The sequence below is a fragment of the Zootoca vivipara genome, chromosome 2, assembly GCF_965207765.1.
Source record: "Zootoca vivipara chromosome 2, rZooViv2.hap1.1, whole genome shotgun sequence".
Classification (NCBI taxonomy): Eukaryota; Metazoa; Chordata; class Lepidosauria; order Squamata; family Lacertidae; genus Zootoca; species Zootoca vivipara.
Genome location: NC_142584.1, coordinates 112,684,946 through 112,708,804, shown reverse-complemented (window position 1 = coordinate 112,708,804; position 23,859 = coordinate 112,684,946). Strand labels below are relative to the sequence as shown.

At 47.2% G+C, this 23,859-nt stretch overlaps 3 protein-coding genes across 6 annotated transcripts; 1 reads left to right on the top strand and 2 right to left on the bottom strand.

Moving 5' to 3' along the window:
* Positions 1–1,972: 1,972 nt before the first annotated feature.
* Positions 1,973–6,842, bottom strand: LOC118081228 (uncharacterized). The gene is made up of 4 exons (XM_035107586.3): positions 6,505–6,842; positions 4,820–5,556; positions 3,898–3,988; positions 1,973–2,971 (listed from the first exon to the last, which is right to left on the bottom strand). Exons 1-4 carry the CDS (start codon positions 6,695–6,697, stop codon positions 2,088–2,090), a joined length of 1,905 nt encoding a protein of 634 aa, XP_034963477.2. The 5' UTR covers positions 6,698–6,842; the 3' UTR covers positions 1,973–2,087.
* A 4,292-nt stretch (positions 6,843–11,134) lies between these two features.
* On the bottom strand, positions 11,135–15,387 carry LOC118081312 (uncharacterized). The gene is made up of 2 exons (XM_035107779.3): positions 14,019–15,387; positions 11,135–12,266 (listed from the first exon to the last, which is right to left on the bottom strand). The coding sequence occupies exons 1-2, from the start codon at positions 14,583–14,585 to the stop codon at positions 11,565–11,567; spliced, it is 1,269 nt and encodes a 422-aa protein (XP_034963670.1). The 5' UTR covers positions 14,586–15,387; the 3' UTR covers positions 11,135–11,564.
* A 1,050-nt stretch (positions 15,388–16,437) lies between these two features.
* Positions 16,438–22,098, top strand: LOC118081182 (uncharacterized). 4 transcript variants are annotated; one of them, XM_035107474.3, is made up of 4 exons: positions 16,438–16,627; positions 17,350–18,723; positions 19,151–19,283; positions 20,151–22,098. In XM_035107474.3, the coding sequence occupies exons 2-4, from the start codon at positions 17,923–17,925 to the stop codon at positions 21,269–21,271; spliced, it is 2,055 nt and encodes a 684-aa protein (XP_034963365.1). In that variant the 5' UTR covers positions 16,438–16,627; positions 17,350–17,922; the 3' UTR covers positions 21,272–22,098. The 4 variants fall into 4 exon arrangements, with proteins under 4 accessions (XP_034963365.1, XP_034963368.1, XP_034963367.1 ...); XM_035107477.3 differs by having other exon boundaries at positions 16,446–16,627; positions 17,780–18,723; XM_035107476.3 differs by having other exon boundaries at positions 16,446–16,627; positions 17,777–18,723.
* Positions 22,099–23,859: the final 1,761 nt, after the last annotated feature.

Here is a 23,859-nt window from a genome sequence, read left to right as displayed (position 1 = left end):
GATCCATTGTGCTCTGCACGCGTGGGTTCGAATCCCACCCTCCTCGGCCCTTTTCCCCATGGGATGCAGGATTTCAGGATGGAAACTTTTACTTAGCTCTGCTGTCTTGACCCCTGGAAAAGGTAAGAGTCAGAATAAAGTGTAGAACTGGAAGACAGGTTCTACAAGATTGGCAACTCACAAAATGCCTCTATACCAGGGGTGGCCAACTCCCAAGAGACTGCGATCTATTCACAGAGTTAAAAACTGGCAGTGATCTGCCCCCGTTTTTTAGGGGTTCAAGTCAAAGTTGTTGAGTTTTTTTTAAGGAAGGAAAGCCCTGTTTTGGGGTTTCGGGGGTCTAAGGTTTTTTTTAGAGGAGCCAAAGTTATTGAGCTTCTTTGGGGAGAGCCAGTGATCTGGCCACAGACATCCAGTGATGTACCAATAGATCATGATCTACCTGTTGGACATGCCTGCTCTATACCATTCACACTTTCTGTTGCAAAGATGCTGCATGGAGTTGCTCTAATGAGGCACTGCAGAGACTGAGGACTTCCCCAGAACCATCACTGGAGAGAAGGCAGTTAGCTCTAAGTCTGTTGCTGGAAGAGAACACAGGACTGCGGAATCTGGAACTGTTTAACACAAAGCATTCCAGCCAGTAGCAGGAAGCAAATGCCTCTCACCGTTTTATTTTGAGTGATGTCTAACGGAAAAGCAAAATGCCATTGGCACCTAGGAGAGGATGGTTTTGATCCATCGACCTCTGGGTTAGGGGCCCAGCACGCTCCCGCTGTGCCACTCTGCTGGATGGCAGGAAAGTGGCCTGGTGATTTTCATCTATTCAGCTCCAGCAGATAAACTTCAGGTCAAGGGAGGCTGGTGGTGGTGGTGGGGAACCACTCAGCTCTCTGCGGCACAATCAGTGAGCATGTCTGGCTCCTAACCAGAAATAAAGTGGTCTGAGCCTACCTAAGGTCAGGGGTTTGCATGGTGAAGGTGAAGAGCGGCTAATCCATTGTTCCTTGCACATCTGAATTTGAATCTCGCCATCATCAACATTTAGAATCATAGAGTTGGAAGAGACCACAAGGGCCATCCAGTCCAACCCCATGCCAAACACCATCAAAGCATTCCTGACAGATGGCTGTCAAGCCTCCGCTTAAAGACCTCCAAAGAAGGAGACTCCACCACACTCCTTGGCAGCAAGTTCCACTGCCGAACAGCTCTTACTGTCAGGAAGTTCTTCCTAATGTTTAGGTGGAATCTTCTTTCTTGTAGCTTGAATCCATTGCTCTGTGTCCGCTTCTCTGGAGCAGCAGAAAACAACTTTTCACCCTCTTCTATGTGACATCCTTTTATATATTTGAACATGGCTATCATATCACCCCTTAACCTTCTCTTCTCCAGGCTAAACATACCCAGCTCCCTAAGCCGTTCCTCATAAGGCATCGTTTCCAGGCCTTTGACCATTTTGGTTGCCCTCCTCTGGACACGTTCCAGTTTATCAGTATCCTTCTTGAACTGTGGGGCCCAGAACTGGACACAGTACTCCAGGTGAGGTCTGACCAGAGCAGAATACAGTGGTACTATTACTTCCCTTGATCTAGATGCTATACTCCTATTGATGCAGCTCAGAATTGCATTGGCTTTTTAAGCTGCTGCATCACACTGTTGATCTGCAGCATTGACTTTTGGCTAGCTATGCTGTCTTTGCTACTTGGGAGGTAAAAGGCAGAGGAAGGCATCTGCCAGCCTGGACTCAAACCAAATCTATCCTCCAAGGAATGCATTGTCTGCTGCCAGAGGCGAAGCAACCTGCTCGTACCTGGAGCAGCGTCCCTGGCGTGCGTCCGAGGAAACCCTGTGTGGCTGCTCTGCACTCTTTGTAGGAAGCACTGGAAATAAATAAACTGATCTAGCAAGACGATTCTTACATTCTTTTAGAAGACATCCCCCCCCCCCAAACAATAAAAACAACAACCCTGCACAACCTACAGTTAATATTTATTCATCCAATTCTCCTGTGGCCATCCAGAACACTCAACAATATTATCTTTAATGCATAGTTAAAGGAAATGAAAGATTCTTATAAAGACATGGCTTCAGCTTGGCTTCCTTTCCACGTGCAGCTTCTGATGACGAAGAAGGCCGCTGCGCCGCGTGAAACATTTCTGGCACTCGGAGCATTCGTAGGGCTTCACCCCCGTATGGGTTCTCTCGTGCTGAATGAGGTATGACCTGCGACTGAAGGTCTGCCCACAGTCCGAGCACTCATAGGGCTTCTCCCCTGTGTGGATTCTCTCGTGTTCTGTAAGGACCGAGCTGTAGCTGAAGCTCTTCCCACACTCCGAGCACGTATATGGTTTCTCTCCTGTGTGCATGCGCTGGTGTATGAGGAGGTGGGATTGCCTGCTGAAGGTCCTCCCACACTCCGAACATACGTGTTGGTTCGCCCTTGCCTGGATTTCCCGGGGCTGAGGAGCATCGTAAGGCTGAGGGAACCTTTTCCCAAAGTCCGACCAGATGGAGGGTTTCCCTCCCATGCATTTCCTCTCAGGCATATTGAGGTGCAGCCTCAACTTGAGGCTCTTGCCCCATTCCGAGGATTTATATGCCTTTTCTGTGGTCGGCAGTCTCTGCTTCTTGAGGACGTCAGAGCTCGGGAACAAGTTCTTCCCGCCATCCACACCCGCCTTCTTTCTTTTACGCCGGAGCAGTCCGTCCTGGAAGGCCCTCTTGTGTGAGCCTGTGTGAGCACCCTCACAGAGAAAGGATAGTTCTGCTGTCTTCCATGGATGGTTTTCTATGTGATTTTCTTCAACCTGCAAACCTCTGGGCATCAGTTCCATTTCAGGATCCTGGGGACTTGGGGAAAGGGAAGTGTTTTCCCATGATGCAGTGGGGACATCTCCCTTCTTGGGTACTTCTGGCAGAAGAGTCTCTTCATCCTTGGGCTCCTCTTTCACCTTCACTTGCCAGTCGACAGCTGGAAGGAAACAAGACACCTGTTAAATCGGTCACACGAAGGACACAAAGTGGAGTAAGAACTGATCTATGCATCATAATGAACAGAACAAGTAGACCACTCGTTTAAACAAGAACATAGATGTCAACAAAAATCACAAACAATCCTATACATTTCATCAGGGGTGTCAGATAATTCCATCTAAAATGGAAAAGGGAGTGGAAGTTTCTGTAATCTGGATATTCATCCGAGGCTAGGGACAAAAAATGTGCAGACAAATATGAGTGGTATTCACTATGATCAGTGCTGTTTGAGGTGCCAGAACTCACCATTAATGTCTCCTTGTTCTCTTATAATTGCAATGGCACCCAACTGAGGAGATGTCAGAACTGAGTTCCAACTGAAAAAAAGTCCTGACTATAATACATACAGGGAGGTAAATATGGAAGAAAGCCTTCTTGCAAATATTTGGATCCCAAAACATTTAGGACAGGCTTCCTCAACCTCGGCCTTTCAGATGTTTTGAGACTACAATTCCCATCATCCCTGACCACTGGTCCTGCTAGCTAGGGATCACGGGAGTTGTAGGCCAAAAACATCTGGAGGGCCAAGGTTGAGGAAGCCTGATTTAGGGCTTTAAAAGTTGACACCTTGAAGTGGGCCTGGAAAATAACGGTCAACCAGTGTAGCTCTTTTAAGACTTTGTTAGGAAGAAAAGTGTTTAAAAACAGGATTCCACATCAACAACTCTGAAGTGGTATAGTCTTTCTACTGCCTCATTCAGATCCAACCGAGGAAAACATATTTTTTTAAGGGGGAGGCAGGAATCTTGACCTCATACCCTATGTCGGTTTCCAAATCGGGACTGTGGACTTTAGGTGCACTCAGAACTTCACACAGGAGGAATGTGCTACCACAAGTACCTCGGATGCTCAGTAAATACTTGCCTGGGACAATGGTCTCTCCATCACCTTCTTCTACAGCCTCCATGGAAAGCTTCAACATGACAGTCTCTGACAGATGCTGCCCACATGGTGTCTGAAATGAAGGACAGTGAATAATATATTTTCATTCTTTTTATTTACTTATTTCATATGTTCTTGGTGTGTGTGTGTGTGTGTGTGTGTGTGTGTGTGTGTGTGTTTAAGCAAAAAAACCTCAAAGCAGTATAACAAAAACAAAAAAGAACAATAACATTATTAGTAAAAACAAGTAAAATGTTCAAAAAATGAAAAACCAACAATAAACTCGAAACACATACGCTTTCCTAGATATCTGGGAAGGTCTGTCTAAACAAAAATGTTTCTAGCAGGTGCAGAAAATAATAGAACGAAGGTGTCTGCTGGATATCAATACTGCAGTTCCAATGTGTAGGTGCCACCACACTAAAAGACTGATACACACACACACACACAAATGCAGATTGTATTGCTTTTTTGTTAAGGGCTGATTTGTGAGAGGACGGGGGTGGCACTGTGGGTTAAACCACAGAGCCTAGGGCTTGCTGATCAGAAGGTCGGCGATTCGAATCCCCGCGGCGGGGTGAGCTCCTGTTGCTCGGTCCCTGCTCCTGCCAACCTAGCAGTTTGAAAGCACGTCAAAGTGCAAGTAGATAAATAGCTACCACTCCAGCGGGAATGTAAACGGCGTTTCCGTGCGCTGCTCTGGTTCGCCAGAAGTGGCTTAGTCATGCTGGCCACATGACCCAGAAGCTGTCTCAGGACAAATGCCGGCTCCCTCGGCCTATAGAGCGAGATGAGCGCCGCAACCCCAGAGTCGTCCACGACAGGACCTTACGGTCAGGGGTGCCTTTACCATCACCTAATTTCTGAGAAAGTTGTGACCCTCAGGATGAAGCAGTTTGCTCACCTGCTCTTTGTGGTTCTCAGACCACTTCAACCTCAGGAGGAAATCCTCTGCCAGAGCTACCGCCTGCTTGCTGGTCTCTGGCCCGCGTTCCTTGACCCAGCTCTGCATTTCCTCCGGAAGGATCATCAGGAACTGCTCCAGGATCACCTTCTCCAGGATCTGCTCCTTGGTGTGTCTCTCCGGCTCCAGCCACTGACAGCAAAGTTCCTGGAGATGTCCAAGTGCCTCCTGGGGCCCCTCAGCCTCCCAATAGGAGAAGCGCCGGAAACGCAAGCGCTGGGCCTCCAAGCCAGTTGGAATGCCCCCCTCTGCTAGGTTCCCAGAAAGATCCTGGCTCCGGTCAACCTCATGGGATTCTCCATTAACACCCGGCAACGTTTGGACCCTCCACTCTTCACAAGTCCACCATTTGGCGTCTGCAAATCCCTTTATGGAATATTTAAAATCCTTAGGGATCTTCCCCAAGTGAGGCCGTGGTGGCAGCGGATTGTCCCATCCTGGCCAAGCGGCGGCCACATCCTTTGGGAACTTACCCCGCAGAGCTTCCCAGCACTGTTGCAGCCCTCCATCTGGCTCCTGCTTAATTTTGTGTGTGGCTGCTTCCCCAGAAAGCTCTCCACTGGTCTCCACCTGGATGATGTGAAGGTCCCTCTGCAGGGACTCCCCTGGTCTGAACTCTGCTGGGTCCACCTTTTCTGTTTTTACTCTAGGCATGCTTCCTTGCTTTGCACACGAAACTGGAAAAACATCCAGCGCAATGTCAGTAGGTCTGCAATTTATTAAAAAAAACAAACGGAAACCAGGTCTAACCTGGTTTCTCGATTTTAGATTCTAATTTCCTCAATCTTAAATTCATTTCTCCACACAATTTGTTCTTTAATTTCTGCAAATTCCTCTTTATATGCACCACCATTTCCCCCCAACAATTTTGCAAAGCAATCACAAAAATATGCATTACTTTGCACAGTTTACCCCAGTACATGCAATTTTATACACATTATCTGGCTGGAGAACAGCACTGAAAAGTGGTATTCAGAGGCCCCATTGCTGCAGACGCTGGACATAATTTTCAATGGAAGTTAGAACAGAATCCAAAAATGATAGGAAAACACAGAGTATGTGAGGCTGGCCAAGGGAAAAAGAAACCTACCCCACCCTTGTGCCATTAACAGCTGCATGAATCTGCAAAGGCGAGCAATAACAACAAGAACAACAACAACAACAAACAACAACAATATTAATAATAATAATATTTTTTTATTTATACCCCACCCATCTGGCTGGGTTTCCCCTGCTACTCTGGGCAGCTTGCAACAAAATATTAAAATACAATAATCTGTTAAACATTTTTTTTAAAATGGAATTTGCTGCCAAGGAGTGTGGTGGAGTCTCCTTCTTTGGAGGTCTTTAAGCAGAGGCTTGACAGCCATCTGTCAGGAATGCTTTGATGAAAAGCTTCCCTAAAAAGGGATGCAAGGGATGCAAGCCATGGCACAGAGGTATCAACAGCTCAGGTCTACCAATCAAAGGCTGCGGTCAAAAAGGCACAGAAGAGAGGCTGTAAGTTGGCAACCCCAGCGCAGGCTCTCGGTTTCCCTGCTTGCAACATTGCTGCTTCTCTCTCTCCAGCTATTTCTGCTTCTCCTGCTCTTCCTCTGAAACTAGGGGCTTTGCCTGAAACTCACCCTCTCCTGGCCGTCTTTGCATCACAGCTGCTGGTGATGTCTTGGGGGCCTCCCACATTTCAAAAGGCGTGTGCGTGCACCCCAAAAGCCAGTCTCCCAAGAAAGGAGGAGAAGGGAACACAAAGCGGCTGCCTTCTTCACATCTGCCCTTCTCAAATTCGTGTGCCTCTCTGCCAAGCAGAACTCGATTCATTTAACCCTTTCCTTGTATTTCATTTTGTTGTTGGTTTTTGGAAAAGGCAACTTGCGTGTTATACAGGTGAAACTCGGAAAATTTGAATATCGTCGAAAAGTGCATTTATCTCAGTAATGCAATTTATTATTTATTATTTTTCTTTTAATTTTTACAAATGCTTTCTTTTGGAAATTCCACAGTAATAAAACAAATAGTTACAATAATACAAAAATAAACATCGCTATTACATTTCATTAATTACATTCCATTTATAATTGACCCGCCTAACGACAAATAATTACAATTACAACAAATAAAGGCTTGACATATCTTGCTTTGCATGTCATGCATCTATCTCATGTATTGGTTTCACCTTTTAAGTTGCATTACTGAAATAAATGCACTTTTCGACGATATTCAAATTTTCCGAGTTTCACCTGTATATAAAAGTGGACAGATTAAAAGCAGAAGGACATCGGGGAGCCTGCTGGATCAGGCCAACGGCACATCTAGGCCAGTATCCTGTTCTCAGAAGGTCCGTCCAGATCATGGGCGTAGCCAAGGGAGGGCAGGGAGGGGCAGCTTCCCCCGCCATCAATAAAAATGAATAAAAATACATAGCAAACTGAGGTTCTGCCCCCCCCACAAAGGCCTCCCCCCCAAAAAAATCCTAGCTACACCCATGAGCCAGATCTCTGTGGAACCCCCCCCCCAAAAAGCAGGATCCCAGCACAAGAGCCTTCTCCCCTCCTATGGTTCCTAGTACAATACTGTAACTGGTATTCAGAAACATTTACTGCGTCGGACTGTGCAGTGAATTTGTCTAATCCTCTTTTCAAGTCATCCCAATTGGCGGTTGTCGCGGCCTCCCGTGGCAGGGAGTTCCACAGTTTAACTAGGCACTGCTTGAAGTATTTTCTTCCCTGGATAACCTTCAAGTTCTAGTATTAGGAGAGAGGGAGGAAAACTTTTCTCTATCTACTTTCTACTTGCCAGATTCATGCAGGCAGGTTTCTCACATACATAGGAAGCTGCAATATTATTCCAAGTCTTCCCATTGGTCCACCTAGCTCAGTATTGTCTACACTGACTGGCAGCAGCTCCCCAAGTTTTGGGATCTCCCTCAGTCCTTGTTGGAGGTGTGGGGGATTGAACCTGGGACGTTCTGCATGCAAAGCCACATACTGTAACTTGGTCCCAAGTTGTTTAGGGCTCCATATACACAAATAACATAACCTTTAACCTGGCTTAGTCACAAGCTGGCACCCCTTGGAGTTATTTCAGATCAGGCATTGTATGTGCCCGCCAGAACATCCCCCTTTGCTGCCTAACTGCCGCTTTTGAAGAAAGCTACTAAGGGGCAGCCCCACACAGAACTCATTAGTCAAGTAAGCTATTTGGAGGTCGCCCCGATAGATGTGCTACAACCTGCAGAATTCCATCTTGCGGCAACATGGAAACACGCCTTCTTCAAGATGGGCACCTGCTCTTTGCAATGATCTCCCCTCTGCAATGCAGGGTCAAAGGCAAGGCAATACAGCCAGACCCACTGCAGACTTGTCTTTGAGCTTGTTTCCTCCCTTCTCCCTCCCAGTTCTTCTTCCTCGTGTGCCGTGCCTTTTCAGATGGCAAGTACTGATTTTTGCAAGCTGCTCTCGAAGAGCCTTTGCGTTGCCGAAATAAATGCTGTAAACAAATAATGCAACAGGCAGAACACCTGCACACTTGACACAAATAAAACACATTAAAAAAAACAACAACAACAGGTACTACTCGCCCCCTGGACAAAACAGGCAACCCCCTCCCAAACCAAGCAACTCCCCCCCCCACCCTGTTTATTACTGATTATTTTTTAAAGCAAAATACAAAAGTGCAGAGGGGCACGAGGCTTTGGTAGGAACCAGGGGTGTGTGAGGACTCCATGTTAGGGCTCGAACTATTACAGCGCACTGGGTTCAAGTTGCGTCCACTGCAATGCAGTAAAGGCAAGCTGTTCTCTTGCTGAGACACAAACACCCTGACTTGAAGGCTGGGGACCTGGTACCCTCAAGGAGGACTTCACTTAGCAACATCCATGCCCATTGGGCTAGCTGAAACTAATGGGCAATGCAGACCAACCACAGCTAGAAAGCAACACAGCAGCTTCTCTGTTCCTCACATGGCAGGACCAGAGATGCCCCTGAGGTTTCAGTGCCCTGAAGAATCCTTGGGTCTGTAGTTTGTTAAGGGTGCTGGGAATTGTAGCTCTGTGATGGGTAATCTACAGCGCCTAGGATTTTTTGGGGGGAGAACCATGTGCGTAAAATGTGCTTTAAATATACGGTGTGGGTGCAATTTTCTACAGATTTTGCGTTTTCATGTAACCAGCTTACTATTATTTCCACGAGTCTGTAGCCTGAGATATGGAAGTAAATAAAAGGAAATAAAAACCACAAACAATCATATGCTTTATAGGAGAGACAGCAAGAAAACGAAGGAGGGGGTAAAGTGTTTCTGTTGTTTTATTACAGGGGAGCCACGCCACCATCATGGCATGACACACCTCTTTGCCCAAAGCTTTGGTTGTGTGGAGCTCATTTCCTTCTGCACAGATGTCCTCTCCTGTTTTGCCCTCAGATAACCATCTATTCAAAGTGGTTAGCACAGGCATCTCTAAACTGCGGCCCTCCAGATGTTTTGGCCTACAACTCCCATGATCCCTAGCTAACAGGACCAGTGGTCAGGGAAGATGAATTGTAGTCCAAAACATCTGGAGGGCCGCAGTTTGGGGGTGCCTGGGTTAGCATTTCAGCACACTAATAAATTTCTATATTTGGGGATGCTGAGCCCCACCTTTTCTCTGGAGCAGACCAAGGAATCAGAGCTCTGGCTCCAGCTGGGAGGGCGAGAAATGAAAGTGAGCCGCTCCACATCTTGTATTCACTCCTGGGAAAAATCCAATGTATTGCGATCCAATGTATAATTACTTAGGGAACACTGGGACTTCTGAGTAAACCTACAGAGAATCATGCTGTTAATGTGAACAAAATAAATAAATAAATGTGGTTGCAATATATTTGTGTCTGTGTGTATTTTATGATGGTAGAAAAATTATTTTGTAATGTTAAGATTGCTTCAGGCTTCTATGTATATTTTAAATACTATTCCTGCGTATAAGACTACTTTTTAACCCAGGAAAATTGTCTCAAAAGTCAGGGGTCGTCTTATACGCCGGGTCGTATTTCTTATATTGCAAGTATATCCCAAACTCTATATTTTAACTCGAAAACTTGGGGGTCGTCTTATACGCCGGAATATACAGTATATACCTTTTTGTGGAGGAGTAGTATGTACACATTCTATTACCTCAGGGTGTGTTCTCCCTTGGTAACATTACCTAGATATGAGGAACACCTGAGCAAATCCAATTCTCAGATTTAGCAACCTCCTAGGGTTGCCAGACTCAATAGAGGACAGGACTTTTGTGCCTTTAATTGCCCTGCTCTCTTTTGAGTCTGGAAACCTTAAAGAGAAGCCAGCAGACCCTTTGTTTAATTTCCAAGCAAAGGGTCTGCTGGTTTCTCTTTAAGGTTTCCAGACTCAAAAGAGAGCAGGGCAATTAAAGGCACAAAAGTCCTGTCCTCTATTGAGTCTGGCAACCCTACAACCTCATTTGTGCCCCGTCTCCAAATTCAGGAACTACATGTTCAGCAGCAAAAGCAGGGCTGCCAACCCCATGTCTAAGTCTTCCCAGGGAGGATTGGAGGCATACATAACACTTCCCACCTGCCTCTTTTTCTCCACAGCAGTGTTCAATCAGGTGTGGGAAACCTTTGCCTTCCAGGTGTTGCTGAACTACAACTCCCATCAGCCCCGGCAAGTGCGGCCAATGACAAGGGCAACTGTAGTTCAGCAACATCTGGAGGGTGAAAGGTTCCCCACACCTGCTCAAAACACCACCTCACCCAGGGTACTTTCCCCCAGGTAGGTGTTCCTAGGTGGGCTTGCTGGTAAAGTGGGGGGGAAACAAGAAATGGTCCCTTAGAAAAGTGGTGGTGGAGGAAGGGAAAGGGATTAAGCACTCCTGCTTACTTCAAATATGTAAAAGGATGTCATATAGAAGAGGGTGAAAGGTTGTTTTCTGCTGCTCCAGAGAAACGGACACGGAGCAATGGATTCAAGCTACAAGAAAGAAGATTCCACCTAAACATTAGGAAGAACTTCCTGACAGTAAGAGCTGTTCAACAGTGGAATTTGCTGCCAAGGAGTGTGGTGGAGTCTCCTTCTTTGAAGGTCTTTAAGCAGAGGCTTGACAGCCATCTGTCAGGAATGCTTTGATGGTGTTTCCTGCTTGGCAGGGGGTTGGACTGGATGGCCCTAGTGGTCTCTTCCAACTCGATGATTCTCCCATAAAATAGCCCTCTCCCCACTGCTTCATTACACATTGGCAAATAATGGAGCTAGGAATCCTTTAAAAATGTTCCTACTGTTTATTTTTAAAAATACTTATGAACTGCCATTCCCCAAAGTTTCACAGCAGGTTACGACCATAAAAATGACAGCAATAAAAACAAAAACAGGGCAAGAGTAGTGGCTTGCATAAAAGTCATAGCTTTGCCAACAGAGACACAAAAAGTGGATTCGCAAAACTGTTTCTTGTGGTGACCACAGACATGGAGTGCCACTTCACCATATAGGCTGTGTTATGAGGTAATTTTACCTCAGGACCTGATCAGAAACATCACATGGCGTAGTGGCAAAAGTCATCTCACAACAGGGCTTCGGAAGACAGTTTACCAGAGCTTTCTGTGGTAGATCCCCAGCTTCAAAGAGTGCTTTGAATTGAACTGAAGTGTGCATTTTGAAACCTTGGTGTTTTTTTTTAATCCAAGGGCTCCATGAGGAGTTAGGAATCGCTCATGAAGTAGCTTGCCAGAGCTTCCCTCACCAGGCTTCCATCCCGTGCATCCTCTGGGGACGTTGGGAGCCTCAAGTGTCCCTCAGGGGCCTGGTCCCACACGCCATCTTGGGCCCAAGGCCCATCCACCAAAGCATGCCCACGATTCTCGCAAATATTATGGAGCACGACGGACCCCACCACCACGGGGATAATGTTCTCTTCGGCCACCTCCAAGCGGGTGGCCAGGCACCTCCACCGTCCCTTCAGCCGCCCAAAGGCCTCTTCGGCCACCTTCTTGCAGTCACTCAGGCGGGAGTTGAAATGTTCTTGGCGGGGGCTGAGGTTGCCAGTGAAGGGCTTCATAAGCCACTTCTTCAAGGGATAGGACGCGTCGCCCAAGATGAGCGGGGGGATCTCCACGTTGCCAATGGTCATGGAATGAGTCCCAGGTACGAACGACCCTTGGTCCATCGCCTCACACAGGGCTAGGTTTCGGAAGAAGGAGGCATCCTTATCTTTTCCGCACCAGCTGAGTTCGATGTCAATGAAACGGCCCTTGTGGTCCACCGTGCCTTGCATTGACATAGGGAAGAACCCCTTTTGGCTGATGTTGGTCCCCTTTCGGACAGTGCAGATGATGGGGATGTGGGTCCTGTCCATGACCCCCACACAGCTGGGAAACCCCATTTCCTCAAATCCTGCCATGACCTTTCAAAACAAAAAGATTGAAGAATTAGAAAGCCGATCGTCCCACCATCATCCAGGCCAGGCTTCCTTAAACAGGTGCTAGCCAGGTGTTTTGTACTACAGCTCCCATCAGCCCCAGTTGGAATGATGGGACTTGGAGTCTTAAACATCTAGTGGGCATCAGGTTGCTTTGGGAGTCATCTGTATGAAAACTGGCATAGAAATATAATCAATCAATCAATCAGCCAGTCCCAAAAAAGGAATATTTAGTAGATACTCTCTTTCCGTTTACATTTTCAGTACAGATTTGAGCTGGTTCTATACAGCTCAGTGGTGGTCATGTGGGGTGGTAAAAGCTTCCTGGGAAATGATATATAATGAGTTAAAGAAAATGTTAAAGAAAACTTTTGTTAAAAAACCAGAGGCTTTTCTCTATAATAGGTGAGGAACTACCAAAATAAAATAAAAGACTATTTATGTATGCAACGACGGCAGCTTCTAGCCCAGAGATGGAAAGAAAGAGAAGTACAGACCAGAGAAGAGTGGCAGACCAAGCTGATGGAATATGCAGAAATGGCAAGACTGGCGGGAAAGATCAGAAACCAGGAAGACCAAGTATTCTTAAAAGATTGGAATAACTTTTTAATATACTTGAAAGACAACTGTAGACAGTTGAAATCATTGGCAGGAATACAATGACACTTGTAAAGTGAAATGAACTTTGGTTACTGTGATTATGTAATAGAGGGATAACGGTGAAAGATGCAGGAAAAAATAAAAATAAAAAAATATTTAGAATGGTACCCATAGAGGGAGGGAAGGAGGTCTGAAGGTTCGAAAGAACCTTTTTTTTAATGGTTATACTGTAGTTACTGTTCTCTGGAGAATAGAAGGTTAAGGGGTGATATGATAGCCATGTTCAAATATATAAAAGGATGTCATATAGAGGAGGGTGAAAGGTTGTTTTCTGCTGCTCCAGAGAAGCGGACACGGAGCAATGGATTCAAACTACAAGAAAGAAGATTCCACCTAAACATTAGGAAGAACTTCCTGACAGTAAGAGCTGTTCAGCAGTGGAATTTGCTACCAAGGAGTGTGGTGGAGTCTCCTTCTTTGGAGGTCTTTAAGCAGAGGCTTGACAGCCATCTGTCGGGAATGCTTTGATGGTGTTTCCTGCTTGGCAGGGGGTTGGACTGGATGGCCCTTCTGGTCTCTTCCAACTCTATGATTCTAACTTTATGTAAAACTAATAAAAAATTTCTAAAACAGAAAAGAAAAGGAATAGTATAAAGAACGAAAGAAAGGTCAACACAACAATAAATAAATAAAGAGAACAAGAAGAACATACATTTAAAGAAGACTGGAAAGCGTTTATTGAATATATGGGAAATTATTGTGTATTGTGAATATATGGGAAATTATTGTGTATGCTGGCAGCATTAAGATAAATTCAACAGTGTAAATTAAGTTTTGATAGGTGCAATAATGGAATACTGAATGGTATAGTTTTTGTAAAACATGCAGGGATTTATGATACTTAAAGTGAACCATGGAAAGAGAAGAAGGAAAGTCATTGATTATCTTAAGGGTGTAACATGAGTATTTTAAATTGTAAAACAGAAAATTTAATAAAATATTATTCTCTCTCTCTCTCTCTCTCTCACACACACACACCCCAATAAATAAACAAACAGACAAAAGTAGCAATAGTAGTAGTACGGTAGTAACAAAGAAAAAATATGCAAGTACATAAAAATAATAAAATACCAGCACCTCTTTGGGGTCCTCGAGGGCCACCACCTTCCTGAAGAGCAGCTTCTCGATGGCCAGGCACACCTCGATGAAGACCTCCCCGACGGTGGAGCGCCCCACCCCGAAGTGCCCGGCCACGGAGCGGTAGCACTCGGTGGTGGCCAGCTTCCAGAGGGCGATGCCCACGCGCTTCTCCACGCTCAGCGGCGCGCGCATGGTGGTGGTCTGGCGCTGCAGCTCCGGCCGCAGCTCCTCACAAAGCGCCAGGAAGGTGTCCTTGGTCATGCGGAAGCCCTGCAGCCACTGGCTGGGCTGCCACGTCTCCAGCACCACGCGCTCCCACCAGTCCTGGCTGACCTGGCGCGACCAGAAGCGGTGCGGCCCGGCGTGGAGCTCCTCGGCCACCAAGCGCGCCTCGCTGTCCGGACACGCGTCGGGCAGCAGCTGGTGCAGGAGCGAGACGTGGTTGGCCATCACGCGGCGCATCGTCCGCCGAGCGCGGGCAGCCACGCCGCCCCGGTGCAGGTGGAGGCGCACCAGGTTGTGCGTGGCGAGGATCACCAGCACGATGGCCTCGAGGTTCTCCATTCGCACGAGAATGAAGCGGCAACTACTACGCAATCGTTTGTTTGGATGGCGATGACTGAAGCAAGGGTAGCTGCGCTGGATAGCGCGGTCAGTAGAGCAGGGAGCTCTTGATCTCAGGGTTGTGGGTTCAAGCCCCACGGGGGGCAAAAGATGCCTGCATTGCCAGGGGTTGGACTAGATGACCCTAAGGGGACCCTTCCAAAATTACAATTCTATGATTCCCCTTCCAGACTTGCCCCAGCTTCTCCAAAACGGCTCAAAATGGCCCGAAGCGTTTCAAAGCAAGCATCGCGGGCAGAAAGCCTGCAGAAATGTTGATATAAGAAGAAGAAGAAGCGGGTTGTTTTGCACCCTTCTTTGACTGTCGGAATGGCTGAAAGCGGCCTACGAGTAGATTTAAAAACACGACTAAAAAAAGAGAGAGAACTCGAGGGAGGAGGAGGAGAAAAGGGTCGTAAAATGCCGCGGCGAAGTCAATCCATGCCGAATTCTGGAATTTTTAGAATTTTGCAATTCGCAAAGTCAAACTTCCAAGGCGGAAACGCAGCAATGGAAAGGCCGGATGTTTCGGCTGAAGCGTGATGTCAGCCCTCGCAGTAGATCGTGGAAACCAACGTTGCAAACTGATTTTTCATAAAATAAAATAAATAATAAAGCGGGGTGCAATCCAAGCATTTCTTTAAAATCAGAAGATCGAGGCGCTGCAACGAAGCTCGTCCTCTTTGCTCCCCCCTTCCCGCGAGCCTCCCTCCCGCTTCTCTCTCTGGGCGTGCTTCTTCCTTTTTCTCCCCCGGTTGCCAATGTCTAGCTGAAGGCTATCGAGAGCCTAAAGGGTTAAAGCGACAGAGCTCTCCCCTCCGACTAGATTCAAGGTGAAAGCGCGTCTCCACTGCAGGTGCCAGTGCGCGTGCGTGTGTGTATTGGGATGTCATTCGCCTAGGTTCCACTAGGGGGCGCCTTCTGCAAAGAGTCCCTGTGGGCTGTGTGAAGGCGGATATCCCAGAAAGTGGGAGAGGAGTCACATCAACCCCAGAAGAGATTGAAGATGGTGGAAGAGCCCCCACCTCAAAGTATTGGCTTATTTTATTCAGTTTAGATCCCACCACTCTTCCATTTTAGGGACACACGCGCGTACGTAAAGGTTAAAACCACCGAGTTCCTTTCCGATTCCTGGAGAGACCAGTGACGATACAAAGCCCCGGTAATGTAGTTTAAAACACCAAGGGCTACAGTTTTCATGTTTTCCAACTGGCAATTCCGATTGCATAGGAAGCCGTGCGAAGAACGTGCCGCTGCGGCGCTTTGGCTCTGCGATCATCTCGCTCTCTAAAAACACGCAAAATAAAATTAAGTTTCTAGCAATTGTAGAACCTGAGATACGAGGCAAAACAAACGTGCACTGTTCTCATTTTGTGGGTGAGAAATTGGCCGGCTTCCCCCTTTTAGCACTGCCTCCACCACCACCACCCCCAAATCACTGCAGATGCCCATTGAGCACTCATTGCTCTGGAAACCCGAAGCTGTTTCCAGACTGCGAATATTTTGCAGTGTGTGGAGGGAAAAATTCTATTACACACTTGCAAATTCAGGGTGCACAATTAAAGTTGGATTTGGCGCTGTTCAGCAACAATCCCACTCACCACCACCCCCGGCAGATATTTTTACAATAAGGAAGTTGAGTGCAAAACATACTGGGGTGTGCGGAGATAACGCGTTGACGAATGACAGGCAGAAATCCAACCAGTGCCACTCCTTTTAGCCACCCTCAAATGGAGAGCTCTGCTTGGGAACCTGAAATGAAGGTTGGTGGAACTCTTGGGTCCCCCCCCCCAAGTGCAGTATCTGATAATTCACTTCCTTCCCCAACTACCCACATCGCTCCCCCCCCACTTGACGCCCCCCCCCCCTGCTTCACCTCTGGTGGCAAACTGCCTTTTGAATTACTTCTCTTTTTAAAGCTTGGAGGAAGACACAGAGGAGCTGCAAGGAGCAGATTTCTTCAGCCAGGAGGATAGTTGCAGCTGTCAAGCCTGCAGAGAAAGGTGAATTTAAAAGGGGACATTGTTGTTAAGAAGGAGCCAGCAAGATCAGGAGCCAGCAAGATCAGGGAGGAATAAAACTGCAAGAGGGGCAGGGTGGACTGAAGCAGGGCTTCAATATTGTCTACTCTTCAGTGGGTCTCCAGAGGTTCAGACAGCAACTTTCCCTGCCCTGCCCGGAGACTCCCGGGATTGAACCTGGGATTGCATGAAAAGCAGATGCTCTACCATTGAGCTACAGCCTGCTTCTTAGAAACGTTGGTCCATCTACCTTTGTGTTGTCCACACTGACTGGCAGCAGCTCTCCAGGCTCTCAGGCAGCCCTACCTGGGGATGTCAGAGGTAGTACTTGGGACCTTATGCATGTAAGCTGATCCTCACACCACTGAGCTGAAGAACACAGGGCTCTGCCTTTATAAAATTACCCTTTCTATCTCAGTATTGTACACACTGACTGGCAGCAGCTCTCCAGGGTTTCAGACAAGAGACCTCTCCCAGCAGTACCTGGGGACGGAACCTGGGACCTTCTGTATATACCACTGAGCTGCACTGCACTTCCCAGTTTATCCTCTCTTCCAAATCTTATATCTGAAAGCAAACATGCCCAAAGGGGTGATTGCGGAAAAGTTAAGAGGTGACACAGTTATATATTTTGGGAGGTTTGCTATAGAGCAGAGGTGGATTAGCTTGAGGCTTATGAGACCTACTTTGTTTCCCCCCACTAGATTCCCCAAGACCCACTCACTGGAGCCAAATCAAATAATGCTTCAAATCAAAGAATTCTGAGCCTATCCATCACCGCACAAAAAGACTTGCTGCTGGCGATTCCCTGGAATTTGCAATTCTAGAAACCAGGAATGTCTGGACTGTGGCTGCATTAAAATTGATTGTTCTGAATGAGGTGGAAAGCTCATTTCTGAACATTATTATCATTAATAGTTAGTTGCTGTTCTCAGAAAGGTGAATGCAAGGCAACTTGCAAAAAACGATAGTCCCTTGTGCAGAGGCTTGACAGCCATCTGTCAGGAATGCTTTGATGGTGTTTCCTGCTTGGCAGGGGGTTGGACTGGATGGCCCTTGTGGTCTCTTCCAACTCTATGATTCTATGATCTATTTCTCTCTTCCTCCCACCTCCCTCAAAACTCCTTTTAGCAGAAACACCTGTCTACAACACCTTCGGTCTTCTATGCTTTCCTGGAGGACTCATTTACAGAGAGATTCATGGTCCTTGAAAAGTGACTTTAGATGAAGAAAGCTCTTCAGAGGCTGGATGTTCTTTCTGACATTTGAACAGTTCAATGGAGACTTTGAGAGTGCAAGTGAACATGTCTGTGGATGAAGGGGCAGCAAAGGCTCCAGGATTGCAGAAGGGAGAGCAAAACACCCCCACCATTAAATTGTGGACCGATCTGGGGGAAAGAAAAGCCCCACAGCTTGTATCCATCGAGGGGATTGGAGAATCACAAGCTACGGTCTATCCACGGCAGGTGAAACGTGAACCAGAAGAGGAGCTTCAGGAATGCTGGGAAGCCCAGTGGCAGGAGTTCCTCAAGACATTGCAGGCCCCTCACTCAGGATGGGGGAATCCGCAGGTATCAGAGGGGCCCTCACCATGGGAGGATGCTAAGGCCTTCCTGGCCTCCTTTGAGCAAGTAGCCTCAGCCTGCCGGTGGCCTCTGGACAAGTGGATGACCCTCCTCTTGCCAGCCCTCAGCATAGAGGCCCAGCAGGCTTTCAGCAGCCTCAGTGCCCAGGACAGGGGAGACTACGGGAAGGTAAAGGCGGCCATCTTGCAAGGAGAGTCCACTTTGAGGGAGAAGCAGCGCCAGCACTTCAGGCAGCTCTGCTACCAGGAAGTGGAGGGGCCCAGAGGCGTTTACGGCCGGCTGAGGGAACTTTGCCGCCAGTGGCTGAGAGTGGAGAGACACACCAAGGAGGAGATCTTGGAGCTGCTGATCCTGGAGCAGTTCCTGACCGTCCTGCCCCAGGAAATGGAGAGCTGGGTGAGGGAACAGGGCCCAGAGACTTGTGCCCAGGCAGTGGTCCTGGCAGAGAATTTCCTGCTACAGCAGCAGAACACGGTGAAACAGGAAGGAGAGGTGAGGGGAGTTAGATGCTGGTCATTCTGGTGGTCCTGGAATGTGGATTCAGGAGAGAGCTGATGCTTTAACATTTGTATTTTTTGACGGACAACAATTCTGGGGTCCCCTGTTGTCTGAAGTGTGTCACTTTCCCAGAAAAGACACCCACCATCTCTGATTTTTATGGCTTAGCAAGAGAGGGCAGGAGAGGGATTATTGTGACAAGAGGCAAGAGCAGCAGCAGCTTGCTCTGCTTTGTGCCACAGTGTCCCACCTAGGAGATGAATGAATCCCAGGCCAGCCCACCTGGCCGTGCCCCTGCAAGGTGTCTCCATGTCTCCTGCCTGGGGTCCAGAAATCTAGAGCTGAGGAGGAGATGGGAAGTTCTAGCATGTCTGGGAGCACCTTCCCCTGTCCTGAATGGTTTTTCTCACTGATGTTTCAGGGGCTGTGGCCCTTGGGTGTGGGACTGGCTGTGAATCTCTCCGAGGCAGGCGTGGTCCCACCACCAGAGGCGTGGGAAAGGCAGCCTTTCAAGGAGTTCAAGCAGGAGCAAGATGAAGAGGCAAGCTTGTTTGGTAAGGATTCATTGTAATCTAATTGCTGAAATGTTAACACGCTGGGGGTGAAGACTCATTCCTGTTTCTGCAGCAGAGTCCCGGTCTCCAGCACCCTAGAGCTACCTGATGAGCATAAAAAGGGAGCTTTTTAACAACTGACCAGAATTTGGTGGCTTTGTTAATCTGGGCCATGACTCAGTGGCAGAACTTCTGCTTTGCATGCAGAATTTCCCAGGTTCAGTTCCCAGCATCGCTACGTACCACAAGCTAGCTGTGCAAGTGTTTGGATTTAGTTCAGATTAAGGTCACTTCTTGTCTTCTTTTCTGAAATATAAATTGCTTCAATTTAGACTACAGAACCCTTTGTAATAATAGTCCATACATCATTCCCTTCTTAGTATGCTTTGTTATTGACTCAGTAAATCACATACTTCTTTACTGGCAATTGTGACAATTTACAATTCTTAAATCAATTTTTATTCCATTTATTCCCCTGTAACCTGTTGTTGTGATTTATATACTTCAATTTATATACAGTACTCCCCTTTATCAAATACCCTAGGGCAGTGTACAACATTAAGAACACATTTTACAGAGCATCAGTAATAAAAGCATTATAAAAATGCAATAAAAAGCATAACAACAGACAGCATAATACTAGAATAAACATAATAGCAGTTTCCCCCCACCTCCTCCTGGTTTAACAGGCCACAGATTATTTAAAGGCCAGATGCTTGGTAAATATGAATAGTTTTTCCTAGTGCCTAAAGACAAATAATGATGTTGCCAGGTGAGCCTCTCTGGAGAGAGCATTCCACAGTCAGGGAGTCATTATTAAAATGCAATAAACTTATACAAGACGTGTGACTCTGTTTATTCCTGCAGGTGACGGGCAGGTACATGAGAGCCAACTTGATAATCTTCAGCAGGGTGATTCTGAGGTACCAGCAGACACATCACTGCAAGGAGACGACATCTTCCATTACTGCAAAGAGAGAAGAAGCCTTGGGAGTCAGGAGGGACTGGAGAGCGAGTGGAGAACCAAACCTGAGAAGTGCTCAGATGAAGCCGTTCCTGTCCATAAAGGTAACTTAAATCAGGAGGAAACCGGGGCCCACCCCAAAATCCACCGCTGTCACTGTGGAAAAAGTTTCCGTTGGAGCTCGAATTTCAGGGTCCACGAGAGAATCCACACCGGAGAGAAGCCATATAAGTGTGCCGAATGTGGGATGAGTTTCCGTAAATCTGCACAGCTGAAGGCCCACGAGGGAATCCACACTGGGGAGGTGCCCTTCCGGTGTTCCATGTGCCAGAAGAGTTTTACAAGTGGCTCAAACCTCGTTGCCCACGAGAGGATTCACACGGGAGAGAAACCATACAGGTGTACGCACTGCGGGAAAAGTTTCCGCCAGAAAGGCACCCTCACGACACACGAGAAAATCCACATTGGAGAGAAACCTTTCAAATGCTCAATCTGCGGGAAGAATTTCCGTCAGAAGGGCACGTTGACGACGCACGAAAAGATCCACCTGGGACAGAAGCCATATAAGTGCTCCGAGTGTGGGAAGAACTTCCGGACCTCTGCGGACCTGAGGGTCCATGAAAGGATTCACACTGGAGTGAAACCATATCAGTGTGCTGTGTGCCAGAAGAGTTTCACTGACGGCTCAAACCTCATTACCCACGAGCGAATCCACACGGGAGTGAAACCATATCGGTGTGGGCGCTGTGGGAAGAGCTTCTGTCAGAAGTCAGGCCTTATGACACACGAACGAGTTCACGCCGGGGTCCAGCTTTACAAGCGCCCGGCTTGTCGGAAGGGTTTGGCCGGTGGCGCAAGTGGAAGTTTGTGCCAGGAATCGAATCCCGGAGACAAATTGCGTATGAGTGCTGATTGTGGGGAGGGCTTCAGTGACATAGGGCATGTGAGAAGAGAAGAGCCAAATATCAGAGAACAGCCATATGGGCTATTGGAAAAGAGTTCGGATGGAGCATCGTCCTTCTGACACTAGAGAGAATCCACAACGCAGGGAAGCCATTTGTGTCGAGACAGGGGTGGGGAACCTGTGGCCCTGCAGATACTGCTGAACTACAAATCCCATCATCCATGCCAACTGGTTGTGATGGGAATTGGAGTCCTGCAACATCCAAAGGACCACAGGTTCCTCACTACTATGTTAAGGCTTTGTTAAAGGGTTAAGTCAGCCTTCCTAACCCAGCACCCTATAGATTAAACTCCATTCAGCCCCAGCAGCCATGGGCAAGAGTTGGGGATGATGGGAGTTGTTATTCAAGAACTTCTAGAGGGCACCAGGCTGTGGAAGCCTGGCCAGTAAGGCAGGATGTGGCCATTTAGATGGTGCTAGGCTACAGACTTCCCTCTGCCCCAGCCAATAGTCAGAGGTGGCCTGGAGAGCCCCCAGGTTAACACGTTCCTGCCACAAGTATTTGGAGCTTGGCTATGAGATAAGTTGCATCAGTGCTCTGACTTTGGAAGAAGCTCCCAATGGACAGCTGATGCTGAGGAAGCCTGAAGATGAGTACCTGATCTTCATAAAACTCACATTGAATCCCCAAAGATTTGGAGCCCTTAAACCCACACGGAGTGGGCCTGCTTTAGTCAGACTACAGAATTTGCTGAATGTTTACACAAGAGAGGAACTTTTCTATTGAAGAAAGTGACTAAAGTTCACTAAAGTGAGAGGCTTGCATGCTACCGGTAGTGATAGGACAATGTACTTTTGGTAGGACTGGGAAGAAGTGTTGACTGTATGTAACTAACATTTTCAAGTTTCCAGTTCATGTGTCTTAATAGGGAATTGTGTGCAATGAACTTCCTTCTGCCTGTCTTGGCTTGTGGGGTGGGGGGTGGGGAGGATCCCTTCCACCAGGAGCCCATGCAGGTGGTAGGAGCCGGAGACTGGACCTGAATTGGGAACATTACCCATGGATGCTGGCCAGTTAAGGCAAATGGGGCCCACCAGCCTCAGTTTGCCCTCAACCAGCCGTCACCAACCCACCTTCCTTATTACAGCCAGTCCAGTGGATAGGCCTGGCTGTCAGCTCCCTCCTCCTTAGTTTCAGTGTTGTGAATATGGAACTCAGCAAGGAGGACAAAGCAAAGCTTGAATTAATTGGCTGGTCCAGATATTGGCTCTGGTGCCACCTAGTGTTGGGCTCGCTGCTTCCTGCCCCACCAGTCCCAATGAATGTGACCCACTACCAACCAATATTTAAAAACTTTTTTCCATAACCTGTTTGGATTTAGGGGTGAGAGCTCCTGTTGTTTGGTCCTTGCTCCTGCCAACCTAGCAGTTCGAAAGCACGTCAAAGTGCAAGTAGATAAACAGCGGGAAGGTAAACGGTGTTTCCGTGCGCTGCTCTGGTTTGCCAGAAGCGGCTTAGTCATGCTGGCCACATGACCCGGAAGCCAGTAAAGCGAGATGAGCGCTGCAACCCCAGAGTTGTCCGCGACTGGACCTAATGGTCAGGGGTCCCTTTACCTTTACCTTTACTGAGGTGGCAAATTTCGCTGATGGCACCAAATTGTTTAGGGTGATTAAAAACAGAAAAGGACTGTGAAGAGCTTGAAAATTATTGATCCAAATTGGTATCAGTTTACACTGATGGGATCTGAGCTGTCAATGACTGGCAAGGAATGGGACCTTGGGGTCGTGGTGGAAAGTGCAACGGAAATGCCAAAAGAGAGTGGGGGAAAAAAAGCAAATTCTATGCTAGGATTCATTAGGAAAGGAACTGAAAATAAAATTGCCAATGTTGTTATACAAATCTATGATGGAAACGGTTCAGAAAAGCGAAACCAAAGTGATCAAGGGGGTGGAGCAAGTCCCTTATGAGGATAGGTTATGATGTTTGGGTCTTTTTAGTTTAGAAAAAAGGCCCTGGGGGAGCGCAATAGAGGTATATAAAATTATGCACATAGTGAATAGAGAGAAGTTATCTCCCTCTCTCGTAATATGAGAACACGTAGCCATCCAAAGAAGCTGAATGTTGGAAGATTCAGGAGTGGCAAATGGGTTAAGTTCTTCACCAACTTGGACTGCTTTAAAAGGTGGGTTGAATTCATGGAGGATAAGCCTGTAAACAGTGATGATGGCTGTTTGGTACCTCTAAAATCTGAGACAGTATATGTCAGTGAGTACCTGTTGCCAAGGGAACAAGAGTGAGAGGTGCCTGATTGGCCACTGTGGGAAATAGAATGTTGGGCTATACCAGGCACCCCCAAACTTCGGCCCTCCAGATGTTTTGGACTAGAAAATTTACTGAAGCACTCTTGTTGCCTCTGATTTTTAAGGACAACCTGACAGAGGCAAACAAAGTGTCCCTCAGGGCTATTTCTTATGGGGCAAACCTGTGTCAGTTTGTTTATTTTTGAAATTTCTATACTACCCTTCATCAAAAGCCCATTGGATAGTGTTTTGGGTTTACACCCACACCTACACCCACACACCACACATTCCTAAAATGATTTATAAGTCATATGAAATTACAATAAGAGCTGTAAAAACATCAATAAATACTGGTTGGTGAAAATTGCAATGCTTTGTCTGAATAACACTGCTTTTAGGCAATG